This window comes from Acanthopagrus latus, chromosome 24 (genome assembly GCF_904848185.1).
Source record: "Acanthopagrus latus isolate v.2019 chromosome 24, fAcaLat1.1, whole genome shotgun sequence".
Taxonomy (NCBI): Eukaryota; Metazoa; Chordata; class Actinopteri; order Spariformes; family Sparidae; genus Acanthopagrus; species Acanthopagrus latus.
The window spans coordinates 15787594-15811608 of NC_051062.1; the positions used below are offsets into that span (position 1 = coordinate 15787594).

The following is a 24015-nucleotide window of genomic DNA, read 5'->3' on the forward strand; positions in this document are numbered from 1 at the left end:
AACGTGTTTCTGTGACAGCGCCCTCGAGTGGACACATCAATCATGACTCCTGTCACTTCCTGTTTCCTTCTGTTTCCCGGACAACAAGGTGCACTAACACTAAGGAAGGCCCAGATGACTTGACCTCATTGAGCTCAGGTCTACACCGGAGTGACTGGAGTTTCTGTCGGCAGCCTCCTGATGAATGACTGAAGCTGGTTTTGGAGAATCTTCACATATTAGATCCATTAAGAAGCCTTTTGTTAAATCTGTCTCCAGGGAGTGACAGAGGCGGTCGGACAGATAACTGAGATAAAGTCAAAGCTTTCCTCACTTTGTGTTTAGTTTCCACGTCTCTTGTTCCTGTTTCTGCCTCGTTCTGTCCTGTACGTCTGCTGCTCGGCGCGATGAGATTAAATCCAGATCTGTTCCCACAGTTTTATTTACATTGAATTCCTGGAGCGACTCGGCTCGTTACAAGACCAACAGGAAGCAGCTTTCTCTCCAAACCACACGAGCAGTTATGTGTTCTGGACGAGGTCTTATGGTTCAGTTGTTTCTTCCACTTCTCACAGAGTTAGAGTTTCAAACTGAGAGCCTTCGTGACTGAAGGTTTAGAACTGAGTGGAAGCACGAAAAACAAAAGAACAATTCAACATTAATGTACGAAATTCTGACTGCGAATCAAAATCTTTTCTAACATCGTCATCAATCAATTTGCCGATTTTGATTGATGGCGATGTTGAAAAATACAAAGTTCTCAGTTTATCTCTGACCGAAAGCGATTAATGGTCAACAAACAAAATCAAACAACAAACGTTTGTAGGAAATTTTATTGTCGTAACATTTTAAATAATTTGACGACAAAGTAAAAACATTTTAACAACATAGAAAAACTATAAATTATTTATTGCACAGGTGAGTTATCGGCCCGGCCCGGCCCGCCTTCACTTCTCTTTCTTCTGACTCTGGTGCAGCCTCATTATCAGACTTCGGATCTCCTCGCGCTTCTGTCGAACACGTTGCCGAGGAAACCAGTGTTCCAAACGCAACGGAAGGTCAAAGTGCACCACGGGGTTCTGGGGAGCCAATCAGAGAGCTCGATTTTAATGTGAAGCCAAGATCGTGCAAGTGCTCGTCAGGACGTTTTACTCCATTACATTTACCTGAACTGAAGTTACTAGTTACTCTGCAGACATCGCGCTGCAGCAGATACCTGCACGGGTTCTTTTTTTGTACATTTCATGGAAGACTTTTACTCAAGTGCTACTCGTACAGGTGACTTTCAACCAGTAATATTTTAACTCGGTTTCTTTAGTTTTACTCGAGTATGACAGTCGGGTGCTTCCCGAACAGTCTCAGGTGTTGCTGTACCTGCAGGAAGCTCTCGGCGTACTGCAGCAGGTAAACCCCACAGTCGCTGCTGTTGTCCTGCTGGGGAACGCGGCAGTTGGAGCTCCTCATGGTGTCGGACGTGAACAGACGGGACGTCCCCCTCCGGACTGCCCACTCCACCTGCAGGTAGCTGAAGACAACAAGAGGAATCACAGGTACAAACAACTTCTGCTGGAGCTGCGAGCAGCGCTGAGCCTTGAAATGAACACCTTTACTAAATATGAAACAAAGTGGTGAGGGCAACTTTCTTTAAGTACAGTAAAGAGCACAACTATGAACGTATATCAAACATGACGTTTGTTTGTTTGTTGACATGTTTGAGTAGCCCAACAGCTCAGCAACAACTTCCTGTTTCATCAGAATGTCTCACAGTAACTGAAGACTGTGATGTGGCTGGAAGTGACCGACCCAAAATGACCTTTTCCAAAGACTAAATGTTCATGTCTGAAATGTTGACATGCTGATGATGTCACTTTAAATTCAAACCCCTGAACTCGATTTCTTCTCCCGAACACGGGAAACGTTGGTTGAACTGACGTCTTGATCACAGATGTGAAACTTACTCTCTGAGGAGTCTGCAGACGTTCTCGTGGTATGACAGCTTCAGTGAGTCCATGACCAGGATGCACGGCCTGGTGTAGACAAAGAAGAAACACGTTTTAGAGAAAACGACAGGACGACCTGACAGAACAAGTTTATTTGGAGATGACTCACCTCTTTACCACCGTGTCCCTGTGACAGCCCTGCTGAAGGCACTCCTGCAGAGACAAACACACACCTGAACATTGTATCACAAAGAAAACAAGCACAAACTTCTCCTGAGTGCTGAGAGCTCTGACGGCACATGTACCGGTGGCTGCTGTGATCTCAGGGAAGGTTTTCCTGCAGCTCGCTCTGATCCACCTGAGACACCAGAACAAAACACCCTGAAATCTCTGCACTTCAACACAAAACCAGCAGAAATCATTCAAAAGAAAAATGGACTTCAGTTACCAGACTTTTAAAGTTTCTTTACAGACAAAGATAAAAACTGATAAAATAAGTCAACTGGAACACCAAATGTTGGAGCTTAGAGTCTTCAGAGGAGCAGATATTTACGTCTGGAACATTTAATCCTTTAATTTCTGGTGTGTACTGATGTGTTATTCCCACAATTGCTGCCAGTGCCCCAAATATCCAAAAACTTTTCCCAACACAAAGACGTCTGGTGGCGATTAGAGAGGCTCTGTTAAACATTACTGAGGCTGAGCGGCGCTGTAGCTTCCACAGACACTTTATTCTAATCTGCGAAGGCAAACAAGAGTCTAAAGACAAACGGCAGCAGCTCACCTGTGGGGCTGTGAAACTCCTCGTACTGAACCTCCTCCAGTCCCGGGAAACAAACCAGCACCAGGAACCAGTGAGCCCTAAGAAGACAGATAATGAAGATAAAACTGCTTCTTTATCAGGAGGTGGTGTCCTCTGAGCCACCGGAAGTCTTTTATTGTGAAACATCTGCAGGAAGTTTTGAGTAAACTTTACAGCAATTAAAAGACAAGAAGAAGACAGCTGAGTCTGTTGGTTTTACAGCTTCTTTCTGTTCTTTAAGACAAGAGTCAGAATTTAAATGACAACAGAGATTTGTGACGGTCATTTTCAGAATTAAAACAAAGACAAACCCCGGAGCTTCAAACGCTGGGCAACATGTAAGCTTACGTTAGGATATCAGCAGGATATAAAACCAACAATCTGTTGACCTTTACTGATCTCATGACCGTCTAACAGGGACACAGTCGTCAGGGCAGAAAAAGAAGGTAAAATCACACATTTAATTGAATCATGACAAAGCGTTGAAAGTCAAATCAAATCGAGGATTTGGAGAATCCTGACAGACCGATCAAAATCTGCAAACTTAGTTTTTTTCTCACTAAAGAAAAAACGAATTTGTCACAAAAATGACACTGATGTGGCAGGAAAATGTCACAGATATTCCACAAAGACTCTGAGCTGATTTGGATGAACTGAGGAGTTTAATGAAACAATGAGGTGCAGAGAGCAGCGAGTCTGGTAAAGTCATCGACAGGAGTCAGAAATGATTCAGCAGAGGTGACTTGAGTCGGTCAGTCTGTCACCCAGTTGGCAGGTAAAGGCAGTGATGAGGTGCTTGAATTCAAGTAGAACTGCAGAGTTTTGAATCAAGTGTCCCAACAGAGGTCAGAACTCCAAACCGGCGTCTTTAAATCTGGGTCAAAGAGCTGAGGTCAGCTCTGTCGACTCGCTCTACTTTCAGCAGGTCACGGAGGGGAAAAACTCATTCCACCTCCAACTAACCTCCAATAAAGTCATACAGCATCTCTGTGATATGAAACACAAGATCCAGTCTAATCAAACTCACTTCCGTCTGTCTTAAATGTGTCACTTTGTCCAAGTGGAATAAAATAATTCTTACTCTTGATTGACAGGCACAAACAGGAAGTCTTTGGTGAAGATGTCAACATGGCGGGTCCAGGTCTTTACCCTCTGGTGCCTCATGTGACGATCACTAAGAAGATGAAGAAGCAAGCAGAGAAGAAGAGCTCAGACTGATGAAACTGAACATCTATCACCGTGGAAACATCTGCAGTAGTGGAGAGGAGGCTCACTGTCACACAGAAGCTTCAGAACATCTAGAGGAATCAGCTGGTAAACTAATTTATTAAATCTTTTCTTTCTCTTCTTTTTCTATTGAACTTGTAAAGACGACAACTACAGTCACAGCCAACTGTTCAGTAATTGTTGCATTTCTTCCACATTTATGACTGAGCAGAATATTGTTGGGTTGTGGTCTGTTAGATAAATGGAACCTTAGAAATTGTGGCTGCATTTTTCACATTTGACTGATATAAAATAAATGAATCAAGGAAAATAATCTACAGATTAAACAGAGAGACAACAGTTGTAGCTCTAACATGAACAGAATAAAAAAATCCTCGTCCTCGTCAGCTTCTTACGGGACGGACGGGGCGTCGTTCTCTCCAGCGGCTCTACGTCTGCTCAGCTGTTTGTAGAAGAAGCTGCTGAAGACGTGACTCCGCTCAGCCACCGAGCCGCCGACACCCTCCAGGAGGAGATACCTGCAGGAGGAGGAGACCAATCAGGTCCCTGACCAACCTGTCTGGTGACAGGCAGGAACTACAACTACATGCAAGAGTTTCTTCTCCAGCACAGATCTGCAGTACGACACTATTACATCCTACTGGATTTGATCATTTCTTAGACTAAACACTTGCTCTGATACCTTACCAAAGACATCAGACTTTGTTTAGCAGGTTAAGTTCTTTTAACTGACTTTGTGCCAAACATTTCTGAAAGATTTCTTGTTTTCTGTAAACTGATCCAGTAATCTGATAAAAATAGAAGCATGTCATCTGAATAAAGTGAGACATTTCTAACGTGAAAAACTTTTCCAACAAATATATTTTTCTCATCTGACAGACTCACTTGAGGTAGAAGTCGATTATGACGTCGTTGAGGAACTCGCCGCCATCCAGACAAGCCAGGTCCTCCTTGGTCACGGCGATCCGGCCTTTACAGGGCGCCAGCGGATACTGAATCAATCTGAAGAGCACAAACAGAAAATTAACCAAACTTCCTGTTGTTGCTGGTTTTTTACAGTCATGACTCTCAGCTGGCTCAGGTGAATCTTTAGACCTGGTTCTGTGTGTTTTACCTGGTGGGAAGCTGCTGCAGACCCGAAGAACTCAGGTTCTTCTTTCTCTGGTCGTTTCTCAACGGACTGGATTTCTGCTGAAAGGGAGAAGAGATTTATTTGAATGGTTTGTTTTGGTAGATTTTGACGTGGAGGGTTGTTGTGACCAACCCTCTCTGAACCTCCTCCAACCAGCTGACAGCTAACAGGCTCATAAAATGGATGACAGAGGATTAGATATCACTACAGGAGGGGGAGGAGGGAAAGGGAGGAGGAGAGGGAGGTGAAGAGGACATACAGAAGCAGGAAGGCAACTAAAGAGGTGAGGAGAGAAGGAGATCAAAGCAGGAAGCTAGGCGGGAGGAAACCAGGAGGAGACTGTACGTACGAAAGGGGGCAGAAGAAGTGAGGGAAGGACCCAGACAAGGGAATGAGGGAACAAGGGAAGGATGAAAAGGAGAGAAGAAAGAAAGAAGCAAAACAAGGAAGTAAAAAGGGAGGAGGAGTCTCACCGTGGAGCATCCCAGCAGTCTGAGGAGGTGCTGGTCCAGAGGAGGAGGACAGCTGTGAAGGAGCAGCAGCCCGTCGGTCCAGTCCAGAGGGGAGGTGGGCCCGCTGGAGGAGGAGGAGCCCTTCCTGTATTCCTCCATGTCCAAGATGGAGGCCAGCAGGGCGGTCTGCAGCTCCTGCAGCTGCTCCGTCAACACCAGCAGGAGGAAGGAGCACGAAGGCCCTGAAGAGGAGGAGAACCAGTTAGAGGGAGGGAGCTGGAGGCACTGGACTACTTTGACAAACTGGGTCAGAGTCAGGACAGAGCGTTCCTGTATGCTGATGTCCCATGAAGCCTTGCAGCTCCAGTCAAGCCTTCATTGAGAAAATGTGTGATTGTATCCTGCAGGGTCAGTGTGGGAGCAGGATTCACTGTGTGGTCTGTGGCTGCTGATTAGTTACATTCTTATTTTACTTGATGTTTAAATGTAGTTCTGTTTTGAGAGTCAAACACTACTTTGTGTTTTTCCTTCGTTGTGGTTTTGGGGCGACATTTATGGTTCAAGGAAACGGCGTCAGAGTGAGAGCTCTCCGTGTTGTTACTGCAGTGTGAGTGGAAACTGTGTGATGATGGAAACTACATGAAGCTTCTGACGGTGCCAACAAACACACTTATCTGTTGGTACATCAGAGCATGAGGGACAAACAGCAGCTGCTCCTGCTGTTGTTCATGTTGAGACATCAAATACGTCAAATAACCAGAGAAACTGAAGTGTGTAGAAGCATTTTGAGTGTCCTCACATTTGTAGTATTTGAATTGTCTGTGTGACAGTAATAAGCTGAAGATATTTAAGGAATTAATTTGAGTTTCAGTTCAAGAAAATGAAGATGTCAGTTTGTATAGACTCTGAGTTGAGGCTGAATGGAGATGAAGCGAGTACAACATTTCAACTATTTCAGGACTTTGTGTTTTTGACAGGATGTTGCAGCATCTCTGTGTTGTGTGTCAGGTGTTTCTGACCAGGAAGACTAAAGGAAGCTGAAGTCACAGTTAAGGTAAAAGGCTAGAAGGGGATGAGGAGATAAATGTAACTGTAGGCGTTGTATGAAGTGGAAGTGAAAATTTGCAAAAAACAAAAACACAAACATCACTACAGTTTACTGTTAAACTCTGAAAGGAGCTGAAGTTCAGGAACTGAAAGGGGTTGAAGTAAATATGCTGAAGTTAAATACAGAATTAAATCAGCTTCATTCGATTCCAAAGGAGATGATACTAGTGCTGAAGTCGAAGGGTTGTTAGATTAAAGCACTAAGAGGAGATGGAGCTCCATTGTTTGTTGAAGCTCAAACCGTCAAAGTAGTTGAAGTGAAGACAATAAAATTAGTTTGTAAGTAGGATTTAACTGAAGCAGTGAAAGAAGTTTAAGTGGGAAAACAAGCTCAAGTCATAAATTCAAGCACAGGGAAGCGTTTCATTGAAAATAACGACATAAGTCAAAGCGTTAGATTAAGTTCAAACCACTGAGAGGAGATGAAGTGAAAATGCTGAAAGAAGTTAAGGTGTTGATGTGACAGCACTGAGAGACGTTTAAAAGTCGTCTTGGTCTCAACAACAAAACCAGCTAAAGTGACGAATTCAAGCACAGAAAAGTGTTTAAAAGTTTAACGCGCTGAAGGGAGTTGAAGTGAAATTGTTACCTGAGGCAGAGTTGGAGGTCTGAATGGCGGAAAGCTCCATCTGCAGCAGGTTGGCCTGAGCATCGGTCACCCACAGGAAGAGCAGCGAGGGGGCGTGGCCTTCCCAACTAGCCAACAGAGCCCCGCCCTGAGCCACGCCCCCATCCCACACGCCGTAACCCCGGACCTGAGATGCCACCACGGTGACCTCCCCCTCCTCAGCTCCTAACAGAGAGGCATTCATCAACTTCCATTCATTGTTACAGAATATCATGACAGTTTCAATCTGAGCAAAAAACTAACTTTAAAATTAACACTTATTCAGTCAGTAAACTCACGATGACTGAAGTCAGAAATCTGTTGTTACCTTTCAGAGGAACCGTGATGCCGTTCTCAGTGATCTAGACAGAAAGAACAAACATGTAAAACTGCTGAGAGAAGAAAAAATATTTGCACATCAGGAAAAGAGACAAAACTTTCAACACAGCTCAAATTCTTACATATTTCACATTTAAATGTGATGATGCATCTCATCATGCAGCTCTTCATGAGGACGTAACTACACCCGTTTTCAAATAATCATGACAAAAACATAAAGTGCATTGTATTTCATGGTCATTTGAGCATTTCGAATCTTCCATCCTCCCTCAGGTAGGTTAGGTTGAGCATCATTCAGCTTGAAGGTGGTAAAATCTAAAATTATACTAACACAGAAATAAACAAGCGTTATTTCTTCCAGTTTGTAGCGTTTGTGTGATTGTCTGCGTGCAGATCGTTGACATGCTGACCTACTAACCTCCTCCTCTGCTGCCCTCCTGCTTTTTTACAGCGCTCTAATTAAACCCGGCGCGCCGCCATCAGACCCCAGCTGCCGCGTCTTAATTGCTCGTTAAACTCTGAAATGTTCACGGTTTACAGCTTCATCACGGAGTTTCTCTGCCCTGCGGCTGTGAAACGAAAAGAACAGCAAACTTTGACTTGCGTCCCGGGACGGCGGGGTGCTCTGGTGCCATTGTTGCTACGACAACAGCACGGTATTCAATGCCCGAAAAGAATTAGGTGTTTTCTGACGGGACTCTAGTGCAAGATTTGGCTTTGGTCATACTGCTTTTTAACATTTTTACACACACACATAAACAAACACATTAAAACAAACAAAAACAAATAGAGTTGGTGCACTGAAGCACTTTGGAAAACACATGTGAATGATTAAAATTACAGTACGAGCAACACAAACCAATTATGGACCAATCAAATTAGAGTGTGTACTCTGTGTGTGTGTGTGTGTGTGTGCTGGAACAGGCTGTGGAAAAAGAGGAACGAGGTAAAAACTGTTGCAGTCGGCCTTAAATGTTTAAGCGTCCAGGAGTAGCAGCCACACCACAGAGAAGCTACACTGACCTGAATACACACTCAGCATACAAGTACACACAGGAAGTACATGTACATAATACAAGACGGTTATATACGGAGGCGTACAGGTTTCCTGAGTGTTTGTATTCAGAATGTGCTCCTCAAACGCTTTGAGGTGCTTCAGCTCTTCCTTAAATCTCCTGTTGGGTGTTTTGAACGTGCAGCACTGAGCGTGTGCAGGACGTGTTCTGGCTACAACTTCAGCTCCACTCACCAACATCTTCCCGTTGGCATCAGCCTGAGTCAGGCCGGCGTGAAACGAGACAAACTCCAGCTCCATGTAGGAAGGTGGTGGCAGCTCACATCCACCTGTTTCACCTTTGGAAGAACAAGCCTGTTGAGCCTGTCAGACAACACAAGGGGACAGAATTAACACACAGACGCATGAACTCAAGTGTTTTATGTTAATCTGAACCTTCAGATTTTAGATTTCAGCAGTGTTTGTTAGCAAAGGACAGAAATAAACACCAACAGACCAACCAACCAACCCGCCCGCCCTGCAGAGGTAACTGTGCCGATCGTGAGCGGAGATGAGGTCAGAATCTGATTGGCTCATCACCTCACCTACATATTCCCCCTGTGGTGTGTTAGAGCAAAGATCAACACGTATCAGCAGCTCTCCCCTACAGGAACATCCACAGTGAATTAATGACATCTGTACAACATGAGGTGAGACTTTTGGCTCCAACATGAGATTGTTGAAACTAACCGATTCATCATCTCAAACATTCCCGCTTCAGTCAGAACAGTTCTGCTTCAGGTCCACTTCCCCTGGGTCAGGACAGAACCCTCTTTTTATTGAGACTCACAGCTGGTTTGTAGATAAGTGCCAGTAAACAACAAACACTCAGCAGTCCATTCACATCTGATGTGGATCTGCTTAGAGTCCCTGTGACGAGTGTTTACAGCCAAACACACCACATGACTCACTTCAGCCTCAAACACGGAACACACAGTCCTTACACAGACCTGAGACCAGAACTGGGTCAGTCCTCCACTCCTCAACAGGCCCAGACCAACAGTTACTGTCATTGTACTTTCAGTGTTATTAATACTGTTGTTGTTGTTGTTCACGGGGAGATGTTGGCTGTCTGGATATGAATGAATGGAGGAGCATGGTTTGGAAGGTTCCGGATGTTGTGGTGTGGTGAGAAGCGGATCTCTGTTCATCAGTTCTGCTCAGTAAACTCCAGTGTGCCATCTCTGAACATGAGTCACGTCGGAGGGATTCGATGCTCCAGCTTGTTGGAGGTCTGACCTGGTTGTATTCTGATGTTATCATGAAGCCTCGGTGCTCTGAATTAAATCTGGCTCTGTGTTTCACACGTACGCTCGCTGTGAGCTCAGATGGTTCGTGTCCGACTGATTCACTCTGAATCTACTCTGTAATTAAACTTCAAGTTAATCATAACGATGTGGGAACGCCGTTAACGATCAACACACGTTTGAGCGGGCTGTCCTGAAATGTCCTGCCGTCCTTCACAGAGGACCAGACACCAGCAGGTGTGTTCAGTCTCTTCAGTCTCAGGTGAGTCTCCTACCTGTACCTGTATCTGCACTGAGCTTCCTGGACGGGGTCCCTCCACCCAGCTGCTGCTTCCTCCCTCTCCATCACTCTCCTCCTCCTCCTCCTCCTCCTCCTCTTCACTCGACAGCACGACTGGAGGAGAAAAATGAATGACAGGTTTTATCTTCATTTTAAATTCTCATCTGTGTATTTCATCCATTTACATTTTTATATTGATACATATATATTTTGTATTTTTGTATGTATTTTTATCTTTTTAATAAATATTATAACACTAATCTATTTATCTTTATTCATTTACATTTCATCAGTTTTTTTAATATTTAACATTTTCAAATTTGGTATTTTATTTTTCATGTTTGTTTTTAAATGTACATCATTTTTACTTACATATTTTCATCATTAATGTTTCTATATTTTCATTTATATTTGATTATGTATTTTTTAATTTGATCTAAAAAATATTACATTGCTTATTTTGAATTTTAAACAATTTCTTTAGAATTTCACATCTAATATTTTATTATATTTTCATTTTATTTAATCTTTTTTTAAGAATAAGTTTTTTAACATCTTTACATTTATTATTATCTACTTATTTATATCAAATATTTAACATACTTTAAACATCTCTACTTGTAAAACTATTACTACTATAATATTCTCAACCTTTTTTGTTTGAAAATATTAGTAATATCTAATATATCTTTAATTTAGTCACATGTCTGTTTCAAATATTCCTTTTTCTGACTCAAACATGCAGAGAAGTTCTGATGATTCTGTAATATTGAGATGAACACATTGAACCTACAGCTCCAGTCCAGTCTGACGGGGTTAACCCAGAGACTGGACTGAAGCTGTGGGTTCTGACCCTGTCTGACAGACTGAAGCTGTGGGTTCTGACCCTGTCTGTCTGACTGAAGCTGTGGGTTCTGACCCTGTCAGACTGGACTGAAGCTGTGGGTTCTGACCCTGTCAGACTGGACTGAAGCTGTGGGTTCTGACCCTGTCAGACTGAAGCTGTGGGTTCTGACCCTGTCTGTCTGACTGAAGCTGTGGGTTCTGACCCTGTCTGTCTGACTGAAGCTGTGGGTTCTGACCCTGTCTGACAGACTGAAGCTGTGGGTTCTGACCCTGTCAGACTGGACTGAAGCTGTGGGTTCTGACCCTGTCTGTCTGACTGAAGCTGTGGGTTCTGACCCTGTCTGTCTGACTGAAGCTGTGGGTTCTGACCCTGTCTGACAGACTGAAGCTGTGGGTTCTGACCCTGTCTGACAGACTGAAGCTGTAGGTTCTGACCCTGTCTGACTGAAGCTGTAAGTTCTGACCCTGTCTGACTGAAGCTGTAGGTTCTGACCCTGTCTGACTGAAGCTGTAAGTTCTGACCCTGTCTGACAGACTGAAGCTGTGGGTTCTGACCCTGTCTGACAGACTGAAGCTGTAGGTTCTGACCCTGTCTGACTGAAGCTGTGGGTTCTGACCCTGTCTGACTGAAGCTGTAAGTTCTGACCCTGTCTGTCAGACTGAAGCTGTGGGTTCTGACCCTGTCTGACAGACTGAAGCTGTAAGTTCTGACCCTGTCAGACTGAAGCTGTAAGTTCTGACCCTGTCTGACAGACTGAAGCTGTGGGTTCTGACCCTGTCTGACTGAAGCTGTAGGTTCTGACCCTGTCTGACAGACTGAAGCTGTAAGTTCTGACCCTGTCAGACTGAAGCTGTGGGTTCTGACCCTGTCTGACAGACTGAAGCTGTAAGTTCTGACCCTGTCTGTCAGACTGAAGCTGTGGGTTCTGACTCCGTCAGACTGGACTGAAGCTGTGGGTTCTGACCCTGTCTGTCAGACTGAAGCTGTGGGTTCTGACTCCGTCAGACTGGACTGAAGCTGTGGGTTCTGACCCTGTCTGTCAGACTGAAGCTGTGGGTTCTGACCCTGTCTGTCAGACTGAAGCTGTGGGTTCTGACCCTGTCTGACAGACTGAAGCTGTGGGTTCTGACCCTGTCTGTCAGACTGAAGCTGTGGGTTCTGACCCTGTCTGTCAGACTGAAGCTGTGGGTTCTGACCCTGTCTGACAGACTGAAGCTGTGGGTTCTGACCCTGTCTGTCAGACTGAAGCTGTGGGTTCTGACCCTGTCTGACAGACTGAAGCTGTAAGTTCTGACCCTGTCTGTCAGACTGAAGCTGTGGGTTCTGACTCCGTCAGACTGGACTGAAGCTGTGGGTTCCACCTGTTGATCTTGTTATCTCTTATGTATTCTGTTGTGTTCTTGTTACAGGTTTTGTACCGGTGAAGTTCTGCAGTGAATACTCACTCGGTTCGGTGTCTGCCGGTGTTTGTTTGGGTTTCTTCAGTCGGAGCCGCAGGACGGCCGATCTGTTGGACGTGTTGTTCTTCCTGAACTCCCTCCACCTCTGCCTCTCCTCTTCCCTCAGGTCGTCCCTCAGGTTTCTGCCGGCAGCTAGCCACGCTGTCCTGTCGAGGCTCTGCCTGCCACCGGGCGTCACGGAGGGTCTGTGGGGCTCTTTGGGTTCAGGTTTATGATCCGACGGTTTGTTTCTGGGTCTGGGCGGCGACAGGAATTTGTCCTCTGAAGACGAAGGTTCAGGAGGGTTTCCTGCATCGCTCTGAAGGAAAAAACATTCATTCTTTACTTTCTCATTCATAGAAAATGTTTTTAGATCGGCTGCCAGGTTTGAGTCACGCTGAAGTTTCACTGGAAGACAGACCTGTCAGTCATGTGTTGGTGACCTTTGAACTTTACCTTCCTCTCAGCAGCGTCCCCGCCGGACTCCCCTCTCCTCCACGTTTCTCGTCCCGCCGTCAATGAACTCAAACTCCCAGCATGCTCTTTTGCTCGCAGTTCCGCCAGAGAGTCCAGAGAGTCCAGAGAGTCCACAGAGATTCTTCTGGTCGACCCGAACGAACCTGCAGGTGGAAACAGGATCAACATTACACTTCCTGTTTACACCCAACAGCATCATGGGAACTCACAGAAACATGATTTTAAATTAATTTTTTTAATGTATATACTTTTTATTTTTTTGTTATGTAGTGTGGTGGAAATTTCTGTCAATCAAAGAGTAAAGTCAGATCTGTCTTTTCGGTAAGTTTAATCCAACCATCTGCAGATGGACTCACCACACAGTCAAATTCATGAGCTGAGTGAATGAGCCCCGAGTAAAGGAGTGTTCACAATTTTATACACAGATATCAACAAGGTCAGGGGAAGAGACAAGCACTCTCGGTGCCAGCAGTGATTAAGCTACACACACACGTACATATGACTATCCCAATCAGACAGGCTTCTCATCGACACAAGACGTAAAGTTAAAACTTCATGACGCATGACCTGGGACTCTGTGCAAAGCATAAAATTATCAGACATAAAACATAAGACAAGAAGGCGACTTTCTATCTGAGTTTTGGCTGGTTCGTGACTCTATTACAATCATATAGGGCAGAGGTTAGATGTTCATGCATTTGCATAAGATATCAGTCACATGAAGCAAGTTAGATAAATGTTTTTAAGAAATCATATTCAACAAAATAGTTCAAAATTCATCAACCCATAATGAAAAGGAATTTTTTAGTAGATTTACATGTTTTATGTATTTGTTTTTTCTTACACTTTATTTTTTACATCCAGCAAATTCTTTTTAGATAAATATTTGAAAGTTAACTTTTTGCGTTCTAATTTTAAATCCATGTTTTTGCTATTTTCTGAATATTTCATATCTATTCATTCATAGTTTATAGTAGAGTTATATTTTTAAAAGGTGTAATTTGGTGTAAACTCTTTTACATTTCAAATGTTTTACCTGTTAATTATTTACAGTATATTTTATCTTAATATTTATTTAATAATATTTATGTTTTGTCAACATGCTTCTTATCTTCCAGCCACACGATGCGTCTCTAAAGTTAAAGGCTGACTGTTCGAAGACTTTCTGTTATCCAGCTGAAAATTTAACTGTTAATCAAAATGTAAGACGTGATGATCAACAAGCTGCTCCCATCAAACGTTTCATGAATTGAGTAACAGACATCTAAGCTCATTAAGATCTCTGTAGTTATTTTACCCATAGACATAATTTACGTACACGTATATTATAAGTATATTATAACATAATATTCGTATATTATATCTATGATTATACCACTCAGGTCACTTTTCTTCTTCTGTGGTGGAGATGGAGGCTCGGAGGATACGTCGGACTTCAGCAGCCGGTCTGACGCTCTCTTTGGGCGCCATCTGGTGGACAAAACATATTACAGCCGTTTGGTTACTCAGTAATACACAGATCTGCATTTAAAAAAAGCTCAATTTAAACTTTTATGACACGACAGAAGTGACCCAGCACTGAACTAGTTAGCTCAACATCACCAGACTCCCTTAACAAATGTGTCAGTTTAGTGAGCTGAGTTAAAAGAAACACAGGGTGACTTGAAGATTATCAGGTTACTGAACAGAATTTGAATACATGGCACAGAGAAGCTCTTTGTTGTTCCCTTGTCTCAGGTTGTCTCATGCAAAGTGCCTCTGACAGTCGCAGAGTGTAACAGCATCGAGCAGCATGACGACGTCTGAGCTGTAAGAACCAGCTGCTTTCCTCTTTCTCTTCATGTTCACACCGGACGCTCGCCGGTGTGTGTGACAGGAGTTTCCTGAAGGAGCTCTGAAGGACTCATTGGTTCTGTTTCACTGAGGCTTTCACATGAAGCCATCTGTCTGCTTCATGTCAGTCAATATATCATCCATATTTAAAGCTAGTGGTTTATAACAGGAAGTGAAAGGATTCAGCAAGAAATTAAAAGAGGATCCACTCTTGGTTTGTTGTTGGAGGCTTTTGTCTTGAGAGTTTAGAGGCAACAGAGACGTGTTCCTGCCTCATCAGATCAGAGATGACTGTGAACTCACCTGTTGGAAAAACAGGCCGAGGACGACTCAGCTCTCTGTCCTGGCTGTGACTGGCTGCTCAAGCGTCCGGCTGTTCTGTGATTGGCTGCTGACACTCCTTCGTTTGGGCTGTTAAGTCCCAGCAGCGTTTTGACGACGTCTCTGAAGAAAGGCTTGCACGGCGTGCTGGACGGGAGAACAAACAAACACTATTACTTTGCCGTCTGCGGCTGCAATGAACACCACTGCCTGTAGTGGGGGGACTTTACAAACCTCTGTCTGTTTGTTGAGGAGCTGAGCATGTTCCCAGCATGCATTCTGTCAGCTGCAGCTCTGCTGTACTGGTCCACATTACTCTGTTCAGAAAAAACAAGACAGGGCACATCAATAATACCACCTTAAATGGTCCACCAAAACATGCAGACACCCCTAAAGAAGCAGAAAGATGTTAATACCGCCTTAAATTGAGGGGCGGAGCTCTGGAGGCGGGACAGTGGGGACTGCAGGTGCAGGCGGGCGGAGTCCGAACCTGCAGGCTGTTTCTTCTTCGGGATCTTGAATGGAGACGCCATGCTGACGACAGAACAAACAAACTCAGACCAAACCTCTGAGAGAAAACACTGAAAAGTACTGCAACAATCTCACCTGGCTGCTGTCTGGAAACCATGCAGTATTAGTGAAATACCACACCAAACTCCATTCACAAATATGAGGATTTTAAAAAGCTGATGCTAGATCTTATAAAATTCAACTGATTAATTGTCTAAACACAGAACCTTAATCATTAAGTGGCTTTTCTTTTTTACATTTCAGAATATTAAAATAACATTTGCATAATATTATGTAAAATGGTGGTTTAATTGATTAACTATGACATAGGAGAGTTTAAGGAAAGTGTCCTGACCTCTATCAGGAAGCGTATTATACCAGATTTCTGTAAGAGAATCCAAATATTTAAGGAAGAAATTAATTTAAAAAATAATATAATATCAGTTTGTTTTCTGTGGTTCACCTCACAACACTATATCTAAAACGAATAAGGAAATATTATATTAACACTGGTGCATTCAAACATATAAAACATGATGAAAAATGAGTCCTCGAAAAAAGCCTGTCAGGTCATTTTAAATCAGATATTTTCTAAATGAGGTTCTGAATGGCATCTGCTTGGAACCAGTTAGCAGTTTATGCAGTTTGCTGAGGGACTGTTGGAGCTCGGGAAGTGAACCCAAGACCTTTTCATCTTAGACATCCATTGAAGCTACCCAACCAACCAGACACTTGACAGGAAATACATGCACAAGTATTGATACTACTCATACTGGCAGCTGCTGGGAGGTGATATCATATCAGACACTGAAACACCAAACTCCATTCAAAATGGTCACATTTTTCAAGGCAGCGTCGCTCAATCTCGTTAAACGTGAGCCTGCTTTTTCAGAGTTATTATTCAATTAAAGTTTAGGCGTGAATATACCAAACGCTATGTCTTCACGGTATCATAAATAATGATCCCAAGTCTGCAGCCTGTGTTTTCTTCCCATGTCCCACCACACGATGTAACGTCAGCCGTTACATGGCCGCTAGCAGGCAGCGTAAACCATTAATAATACAGTTGTTTTTGCAGTTTACATAGCAGTCGGTGAATTTTTTTTAAGCCGAATTAACCAGAATACACTACTGAATCATGAAACATCATCAGTAACATTTTTCAGAGTTCTAGGTTCGACCTGAAGCTCTCTGGCTTTACGTACCGACCTGAACTCAGCCGGTGGAGCCAGCTAAGCTGCTAGCTCGACCGTTAGCCAGCTAGCCTCAGAGCTAAGTGAGCTGCCGGCTGCCGTCTGGTCGGTATTAAGAGTCGGTAAAGTGTCCGGCCGGCTCATGAGGTGTGCAGGAGGAGTTGTCCGCTCGGCAGGAGTCAGAAACTGGGTTAAAACCACGCAAGCAACCGCTGCAGCTCCGGACACAAGCTGCTCTACTCCAAACACTCAGCGGCACGACACTGACATGACAACACCTGACGTCACCACGCCCGCTGGCGTGCCGGACTCTGGCTATACGTGATTACGTCACTGACAACGCCGTCTGAGAAGCGATGTTAACAAGAGCAGCTGTTGTCCCAAATTACAGGAAGTAGCGACTGTCCTTTAAGTCCTCTGATCCTGTTTCTCTCTCTCTCTCTCTCTCTCTCTCTCTCTCTCTCTCTCTCTCTCTCTCTCTCTCTCTCTCTCTCTCTCTCTCTCTCTCTCTCTCTCTCTCTCTCTCTCTATATATATATATATAGATATATATATATATATATATATATATATATATATATATATATATATATATATATATATATATATCAGTGCAGGCAGTGCTTTGCCTGTGTTGTGGCCGCAAATAGTTCCAGATATAAATTGGTCTAGTAAATCCCTTCGTGTTAATTTGCATTTATATGTGTACTCGATATGAATGTATAGGTCACGAGAAATAATTACAAAAAATCTTGAGTTATTTGATTCACTTTTGCAACAACATGCTAGCTGGACACTCTGGATTACAGCGACTACGCTAAGCTAAAGCTAACCGCGGCGTTTCTAGATTAGGACAATGGCTGGGTCGGCTAAAAAACGCTTTGGCTCACTCATCCAACTCTAGGGACTGCGGGGAGTGACTCAATTTCACCTGGGGGTGGCGTACTCCTTTAACCCTTGTAGAGCTGATCCTACATATCAGCAGCTCACAGAAGTGAACCAGAACCAGCTCACCTCTAACAGAACTGCAGTTGTCAATATGAGCAGATTTATTGTGATGTTCATCTTGCTCTGGACCTTTTCTGACCCAGTTGACTCTATGTTGGTTCTGGTGACGTGTCGATGAAACTTTTATTTCAACAAACTGATAAACATCATGTGTGAGATTCCTGACCCAGTTCAGACAGGATCAATACCATATATGAACAGAAGAGGCGTGGCCTTTAGAATCTACGTTACAGATAATGACGTCATCATATAACTCTCATCGGACTCCTGTAACATCCAGTTAATATTCAAATATATGAAAGTGATCGATCTGATCGAACTATGGTCAAACTAACCACAGATGACAAAGTCTCCACGGCCTTTACGCGATGACGTACATGGTGACGTCGGACAAGTGAAGTGCGCAGTGTGTTGGAGCTAAAAGCTAGCAGCTAACTGCGGGGGAAAGTAAAAACACGTGAACGCGAGTTTAACTCCACTGTGGACTTCGGAACCGACATGAGCCCGTCACCGAGGTCAGTCCAGAACCGGGCCTGAAGCCTCCGGGTCGTGTTAAACCACCGAGCCAGCCCCGAGTGAGGCTAACTCAGCTAGCTGTTAGCATCTAACGGTAACCCATCTGCGTTTACAGTAGACATCGTTCACCATTTAAAGATGGTGACTGTGAGAACCTGTTAGAAGCCGTAAGGTGCCGACGGGACTGTCGGACCTGAAGCTCCACACGGACCGAGCCCAGGCTGCGTTAACGGGTCGACCCACTTAGAAATGTTAATTAACAGCCGAACAGGCCGAAGAGCGAACCGAACCACGCTGAAATAAGTGGATAATATGGACTTATGTATACATATTAATATATATGTTTGTGATCTGAGGCCTGAGTCTGTTACTGATTCATCCACAGCAGCTGCACTTAAGATAGAAACTGACCTCTGACCTGTTACCTGTTTGTTTAGTCAGAGAACTCACCTGTGACCATGTTGACTGAGTGTCTGTGGACTGTGTGAGGATCAGTTTCTCTTCCTGTCCTCAGTGACTCTGAAGACAAACACGAGGATGCATACTGGCAGAATAAAAAGAAAATGAAGGGAACAAATTATTATTAAGTTAGTTAATATGCCACAAAATGCACCAGAAATTATTTTCAAGGTAAAAGAAGGCATCAGTTTATTTTATAGAATAATTTCCCCCTTGAGCAGCACAGAAACTTCCTTTAATGGGCAGAAACCTCAGAGCAGAACTGGGCCTAATGTTGGGCGTCCATGTTTCTGCATGTTCCTCACCAGAGAGCTCTGTGGAGCGAGTCTCACCACCTCTGGACGGGGAGCCTGATGGTCTGTGACTCAGAATCAGGAAGTCCTCGATCCATCTGCAGGTGAGCTGACTGACACTCAGGTGGAGCGGTCAGGTCGTCACTCTGATCGTCCACAAACAACAACAACCAACTTCTTGGTGTGTTGGGTTCAGTTCTTGAACCAAGATGTCTGCCGCGACCGATCGTTTCAATGTTGATCATTTTATTTGAGATAAAAGTTGATCAGTATTTTGTCCTCAACATGAAGATATTATATAATATATATAAGATATAATATAAATAAGATATAAAGATAAAAGTTGTGTCTGGTGTGACAGCTGTTAAACATATGATTGTTTCGTTGTTATTTCTCGTCATGTGCTGAGAGTTAAACATAGAAACATAAATCTGCTCCTCCGTCCTCTTTACAATCTTCCTCATAATGAGTTAACTAATTTAATGAAGATGTCAGTGAGGAGCAGCGTCTCCTACAGATATTAACTAGAACACTAACAGACTCCCTGGATGATAATCCTCAGTGTTTGTCTTCACCAGCAGAACTTGACCCAGTTGAATGTGAAGGTCCAGTGTGTGTCGTGTCTCTGCAGGTGTGCACATGTCCTGCTGTGGGTGTTGGCCGTCTGCAGAATGAATCCAGGTGAGTCGATCTAAACACACACATTTTATATCTGCATCGTTTCTTGGTTCAGTAAAGTAAATGTGACTGACGCCTGCTGGTTTCTGTCAGTGAGCTGCCAGAACAAAGTCAACGCTTCTGTGGGAGAAACCGTCCTGCTCACCTGCAGCGTCAGCGAGGTCGGCCCGGCCCTGAAAGACGCCTCCGTCTACTGGACCGACAAGGACGACAACACCGTCCTCGACATCATCAGGAATAAACCGGACCTGTCATCACAGAGTGACAGATATAAAGACCGAGTGATCAGCTTCCCCGACAGATACCAGGCGGGAAACTTCTCCATCCAGATGAAGAAGGTCCAGTTGGCAGACAGCAGCCCGTATGACTGTAAGGTCCCAAAGCTGAGCTTCAGGAACCGGGTCACACTCACCGTGTCAGGTCCGTACCACTCGACCAGAACAGTACCGTACTGATTAGAACAGAACTGTACTGACGAGAACAGGACTATACTGACTAGAATAGTACTGTACTGATTAGAACAGGACCAGACTGTCTAGAACAGAACTGTACTGACTAGAACAGTACCGTACTGATTAGAACAGGACCGGACTGTCTAGAACAGAACTGTACTGACTAGAACAGAACCACCTCATCTCGTATGACCTTCAGATTGTTTTGTGTTGAACCTGTTTGTGTTGCAGCTAAACGTGTTGAAGCAGGACGAGAGCAAGAGGCAGGACCAGGACCAGGACCAGGACCGTCCGGTGGAGCTGTGGTAACACTGACCTCCATCCACATGACAGTGCTGGCTGTGACTGTACTCAGTTGTTTTATTTAACAAGATGTGAGGCAACACAAACAATATATTCAACATTCAGAGCTGAGAATATAATAATCTTCATATTGAATATCAGATATCAGTTAATATATTAATTAGCAAGCATTTCACCATTCTCTTAAACAACTGAAGAACAACAGAAAAAACACAAAATAGATAAATAAAAAGATAAATAAATACTCCAAAATGCAAATAAAACTTAAAACCAGAAGATTCTCAGGCAGGTTCTGAGCAAGCTGCATCTTTTTTGAGGATTTTCTAAAAGCGGGAACAAGCGATCAGTTTTCTCTCTCCCTACTTCATAGATGACACAGCTAGCTTAGCAGTAGCCTTCAGCTAGCTTAGTGTTAGTCTGCAGCTAGCTTAGCATCATCCTGCAGCGTTACTTCCAGACTCGTCTCCTGTGTGATGAAAACAATCAGCTGACCGGAGGAAACTCTGACGGCATCGGACATATTGGTTTATTTTTTTGTCAGAGATCCTTTATTGATTTGTTTGTGATGAGGGTTCACTCTGGACAGATTTGAGATTGTTTATTTTTGCTGAATATTATTTCATCTTGTCAAAAAGCCTCCAGGATAAAGATGAGCCGTAGTTGTAAAACTTCTTTGTAAAGAAGTTTGTCAGGGCTTAAAAGGATCTGCAGATCTTTACTGATCCACGTGAGTCTCACAGTGATGGAGCTGAAAAGAATCAGTTTGTTGATTTAGAGAATCGTGACACCTTTCGTCCCGAAGTGAATGTTCTGTTCAATGTTCAAGGTCGCTGTCATCAGCTAGATTTCTTTTTAAATACGTTAAACGTCAGTTTACTTGTTTTATTGGTGCTGTTGGCCCAATTCTCCTGTTTGTTGGCTCGTTAGTGGTCAGAAACTCCACAGAGTCCATTTAAGCTTCAGAGACGTTATATGAAGGCGGAGACTCGATGTCGGCACTTTAATATGTGAAATCATCTCATCGAGTTTGATTTTATGGAGGACTGAGACCGCCAGAATCCAAAGTAAAGAAAGAACAGAATGTATGAATCCAAATGAATCAAAGCATTCATTCAGAAAGTGTGACACAAACTGATATGTGTGTTTACACTGCAGAAGTTTAAACCCTGAATGAAGCTATAAAACTTCCAGAAACATGGAAAGAAAAAAACATTTGTTTATTTATTTGTTAATATTTTATATATATATTTTTGTTGCGTTCTGCACTTTAATGCGTCAATTTATTTATTGACAAATTATAATTTCAGTGCAAAATAATTTGGATGATGTCTTTGTGTCAGTCCTCTGTGTGTCTTTGGTTTTAAGTTCTTTAACTTTGTTACATTTTGTGAAAATATCGTTTATATCTATTAAGCTCCTAATGAAGGATTAAATTGTTCATAATGAGGTTGTTACAGTCGGGATGACAATGAATTAATTTGTTTATAAATCCTCATTAAACACTAAAGAGTTTTTTTTCAGGCCTGAAGATGTAAAACTTGTGAAACTTCATCAGTGTGAACATCAACAAATATTAAACTACACAGAAAATCATTTTGTTCTAATAATTATTAATTGTTGTAGAAATGTGTCTGATGAAAATATGAAGCATGCAGCTGTGTTGTTTCTGTAATGAATCATTAGATTATTATTGTTGTTTCTGTTCAGTGTTACTAAGCTATTAGAAGTATTTTTATTGGACACAAACAATTAATTGATTATTAGAACAGATCACTGCATTGTTCTGTGGCAGGACTCAAAAATACATTTAGTGTTTCTGTAACTTGATTTGTTCCCTACATTTATTTTGAGAATCATTTTTGTGCAATTAATATATTAATTTATATATAATGAGTCATTTGTTTCAGGTTCAGTCCTCCACAGATGTGAAGTGTCCTTCCTTCTGAAGCTAAGCTATGCTAACGCTAACACATGAAGCTGCTCCTCTGCTAACAGCTGAGGCACTGATCTACACGCCACCTTTATATTAGCGTTGTTGTGTTGATATCAGGAATCTTCCTGATGCTGTCGACTGTCTCTCTGTTTTTTGTTAATGTTGAAAAATGTCCACTTCCTGTCATGAAGGTTAACAGATCTGTGTTCCCACTGAGACCAGTTGGATTATGGGAAATGTAGGAGCTTCAGTCATATCTTTATAGTTTGAATGCTTTATATTTATGTTGCAGTATTTAAGCTCTGTGTGTTTTCTGACATAATTTTATGGAACATTATTTTTTATTATCCAAACCCACAAATCTGCTGTAATGTACAAATAAAATCAGCTCAGGAGAACTTCAGCCTTATTTCATGAAAACATATTTTTATTTTAAAAGCATTCGTATTTATTATTTAAACATCCACAGAAATCCTGCGGAGATCTTTGAAGCACCTTCATGAATAAATCGACATGTTCTGTAGAAAAACAACTGAAAGGAAGAAAAGTTTGTGAGTTTTGGCTGCAGTTTGTTGGGTTTCTAATAAAAAGTTGAACAAACGTTTGTCTGTCTGCTGCTGTGTTCTGTCGCTGGTACCAGTTCTACAAACAGAACCACCAGTACCTCTGGTTCCTGTTGTTCCTGTTCAGTCTGATGACTGCGAACATTCTGCAGGACATATTTAAATAGACACATGTTGTCCACGATTCAGAACATGTTCAGAACCCAGTTTCAACCCAAACTAGTGAAAGTCAGTGGGTCAGAATAGGCAGAGACTCACTGAACCACATCCAGAACCCTGTTCACACTCGGGAACTGTTTCTGAGAGATGGGCCGGACCAGACTTGCCATCAGCAGCTCAGTATGAGATCAGTGTTAAAGGACTTGGATCTGGATCCACCCTGGATTCTGGTTCACATTTAGGTGGTTCTGGTCTTCAGGTGCCGAAGCTGCTGCAGAGAGAGAATCAGATCAGATGTTCCCTGAAGGTCTCTGCAGAGTTTTACAATAAAATGCATGCAGACTTCATCCTGAGAGAAAAAGTGTCAGTTGGAACATAAAGACATAATTATCATTGTTGCTTTTGGTGACAGAAATCCATCTACTGGCGTTGAACCGGGTCTTTCAAAGCAGTTCTGCGATATCTAGCACTCGTAATGTTCAATACATTATGTATAACCTACAGTTCTCTTCGAGGAAGTAAATAGGTTCTGTAATGTTTTCAAATGAAGATAATCTTACTGTCATCATTTACCACAAAGAACTTATTGCATCTGCTGAATCTCATCACCCGCGACATCCTGTTCAGTCACGGTGGCTCGATATAAAACTTATTGTTTATGCTAATTTCACACACATCCTCAGAACGTCACAGAACACAGCCACAACACTCACAACATGTACATAAAGTAATAAATCTGAACGATAACAGTCTCCACAGGACGTGACATAACACTCCCATGAGTCATTGCGCCACCTCGCGCTCACTGTCTGTAACCAGCACTCCTCCAGTCACCACGATACATTCATACAAACTTTAACATGTT

At 43.0% G+C, this 24015-nt stretch overlaps 2 protein-coding genes and 1 long non-coding RNA gene across 12 annotated transcripts; 1 reads left to right on the forward strand and 2 right to left on the reverse strand.

The window, feature by feature from the left end:
* Positions 1–794: 794 nt before the first annotated feature.
* senp7b (SUMO specific peptidase 7b) lies at positions 795–19225 on the reverse strand. Of its 5 annotated transcripts, XM_037090471.1 has the most exons (23): positions 19075–19225; positions 18761–18854; positions 15500–15617; positions 15318–15400; positions 15066–15230; positions 14305–14399; positions 12909–13072; positions 12459–12771; positions 10162–10280; positions 8835–8963; positions 7575–7608; positions 7229–7432; positions 5554–5774; positions 5063–5139; positions 4834–4950; positions 4344–4466; positions 3803–3895; positions 2704–2780; positions 2225–2277; positions 2089–2132; positions 1938–2006; positions 1354–1504; positions 795–1058 (listed from the first exon to the last, which is right to left on the reverse strand). In XM_037090471.1, exons 3-23 carry the CDS (start codon positions 15614–15616, stop codon positions 927–929), a joined length of 2580 nt encoding a protein of 859 aa, XP_036946366.1. In that variant the 5' UTR covers position 15617; positions 18761–18854; positions 19075–19225; the 3' UTR covers positions 795–926. The 5 variants fall into 5 exon arrangements, with proteins under 5 accessions (XP_036946366.1, XP_036946368.1, XP_036946365.1 ...); XM_037090473.1 differs by lacking the exons at positions 18761–18854; positions 19075–19225 and adding an exon at positions 16803–17095 and having other exon boundaries at positions 5063–5136; XM_037090470.1 differs by lacking the exons at positions 18761–18854; positions 19075–19225 and adding an exon at positions 16803–17095.
* On the forward strand, positions 18049–23029 carry LOC119014990. 5 transcript variants are annotated; one of them, XM_037090479.1, is made up of 6 exons: positions 18893–18940; positions 19078–19166; positions 19694–19743; positions 19834–20160; positions 20424–20497; positions 22403–23029. In XM_037090479.1, the coding sequence occupies exons 1-6, from the start codon at positions 18908–18910 to the stop codon at positions 22439–22441; spliced, it is 612 nt and encodes a 203-aa protein (XP_036946374.1). In that variant the 5' UTR covers positions 18893–18907; the 3' UTR covers positions 22442–23029. The 5 variants fall into 5 exon arrangements, with proteins under 5 accessions (XP_036946375.1, XP_036946376.1, XP_036946377.1 ...); XM_037090480.1 differs by lacking the exon at positions 18893–18940 and adding an exon at positions 18049–18404 and having other exon boundaries at positions 20424–23029; XM_037090481.1 differs by lacking the exon at positions 18893–18940 and adding an exon at positions 18049–18309 and having other exon boundaries at positions 20424–23029.
* LOC119014992 lies at positions 21826–23910 on the reverse strand. 2 transcript variants are annotated; one of them, XR_005073135.1, is made up of 2 exons: positions 23711–23910; positions 21826–23421 (listed from the first exon to the last, which is right to left on the reverse strand). It is a non-coding gene; the product is annotated as an uncharacterized LOC119014992 (long non-coding RNA). The 2 variants fall into 2 exon arrangements; XR_005073136.1 differs by having other exon boundaries at positions 23653–23854.
* Positions 23911–24015: the final 105 nt, after the last annotated feature.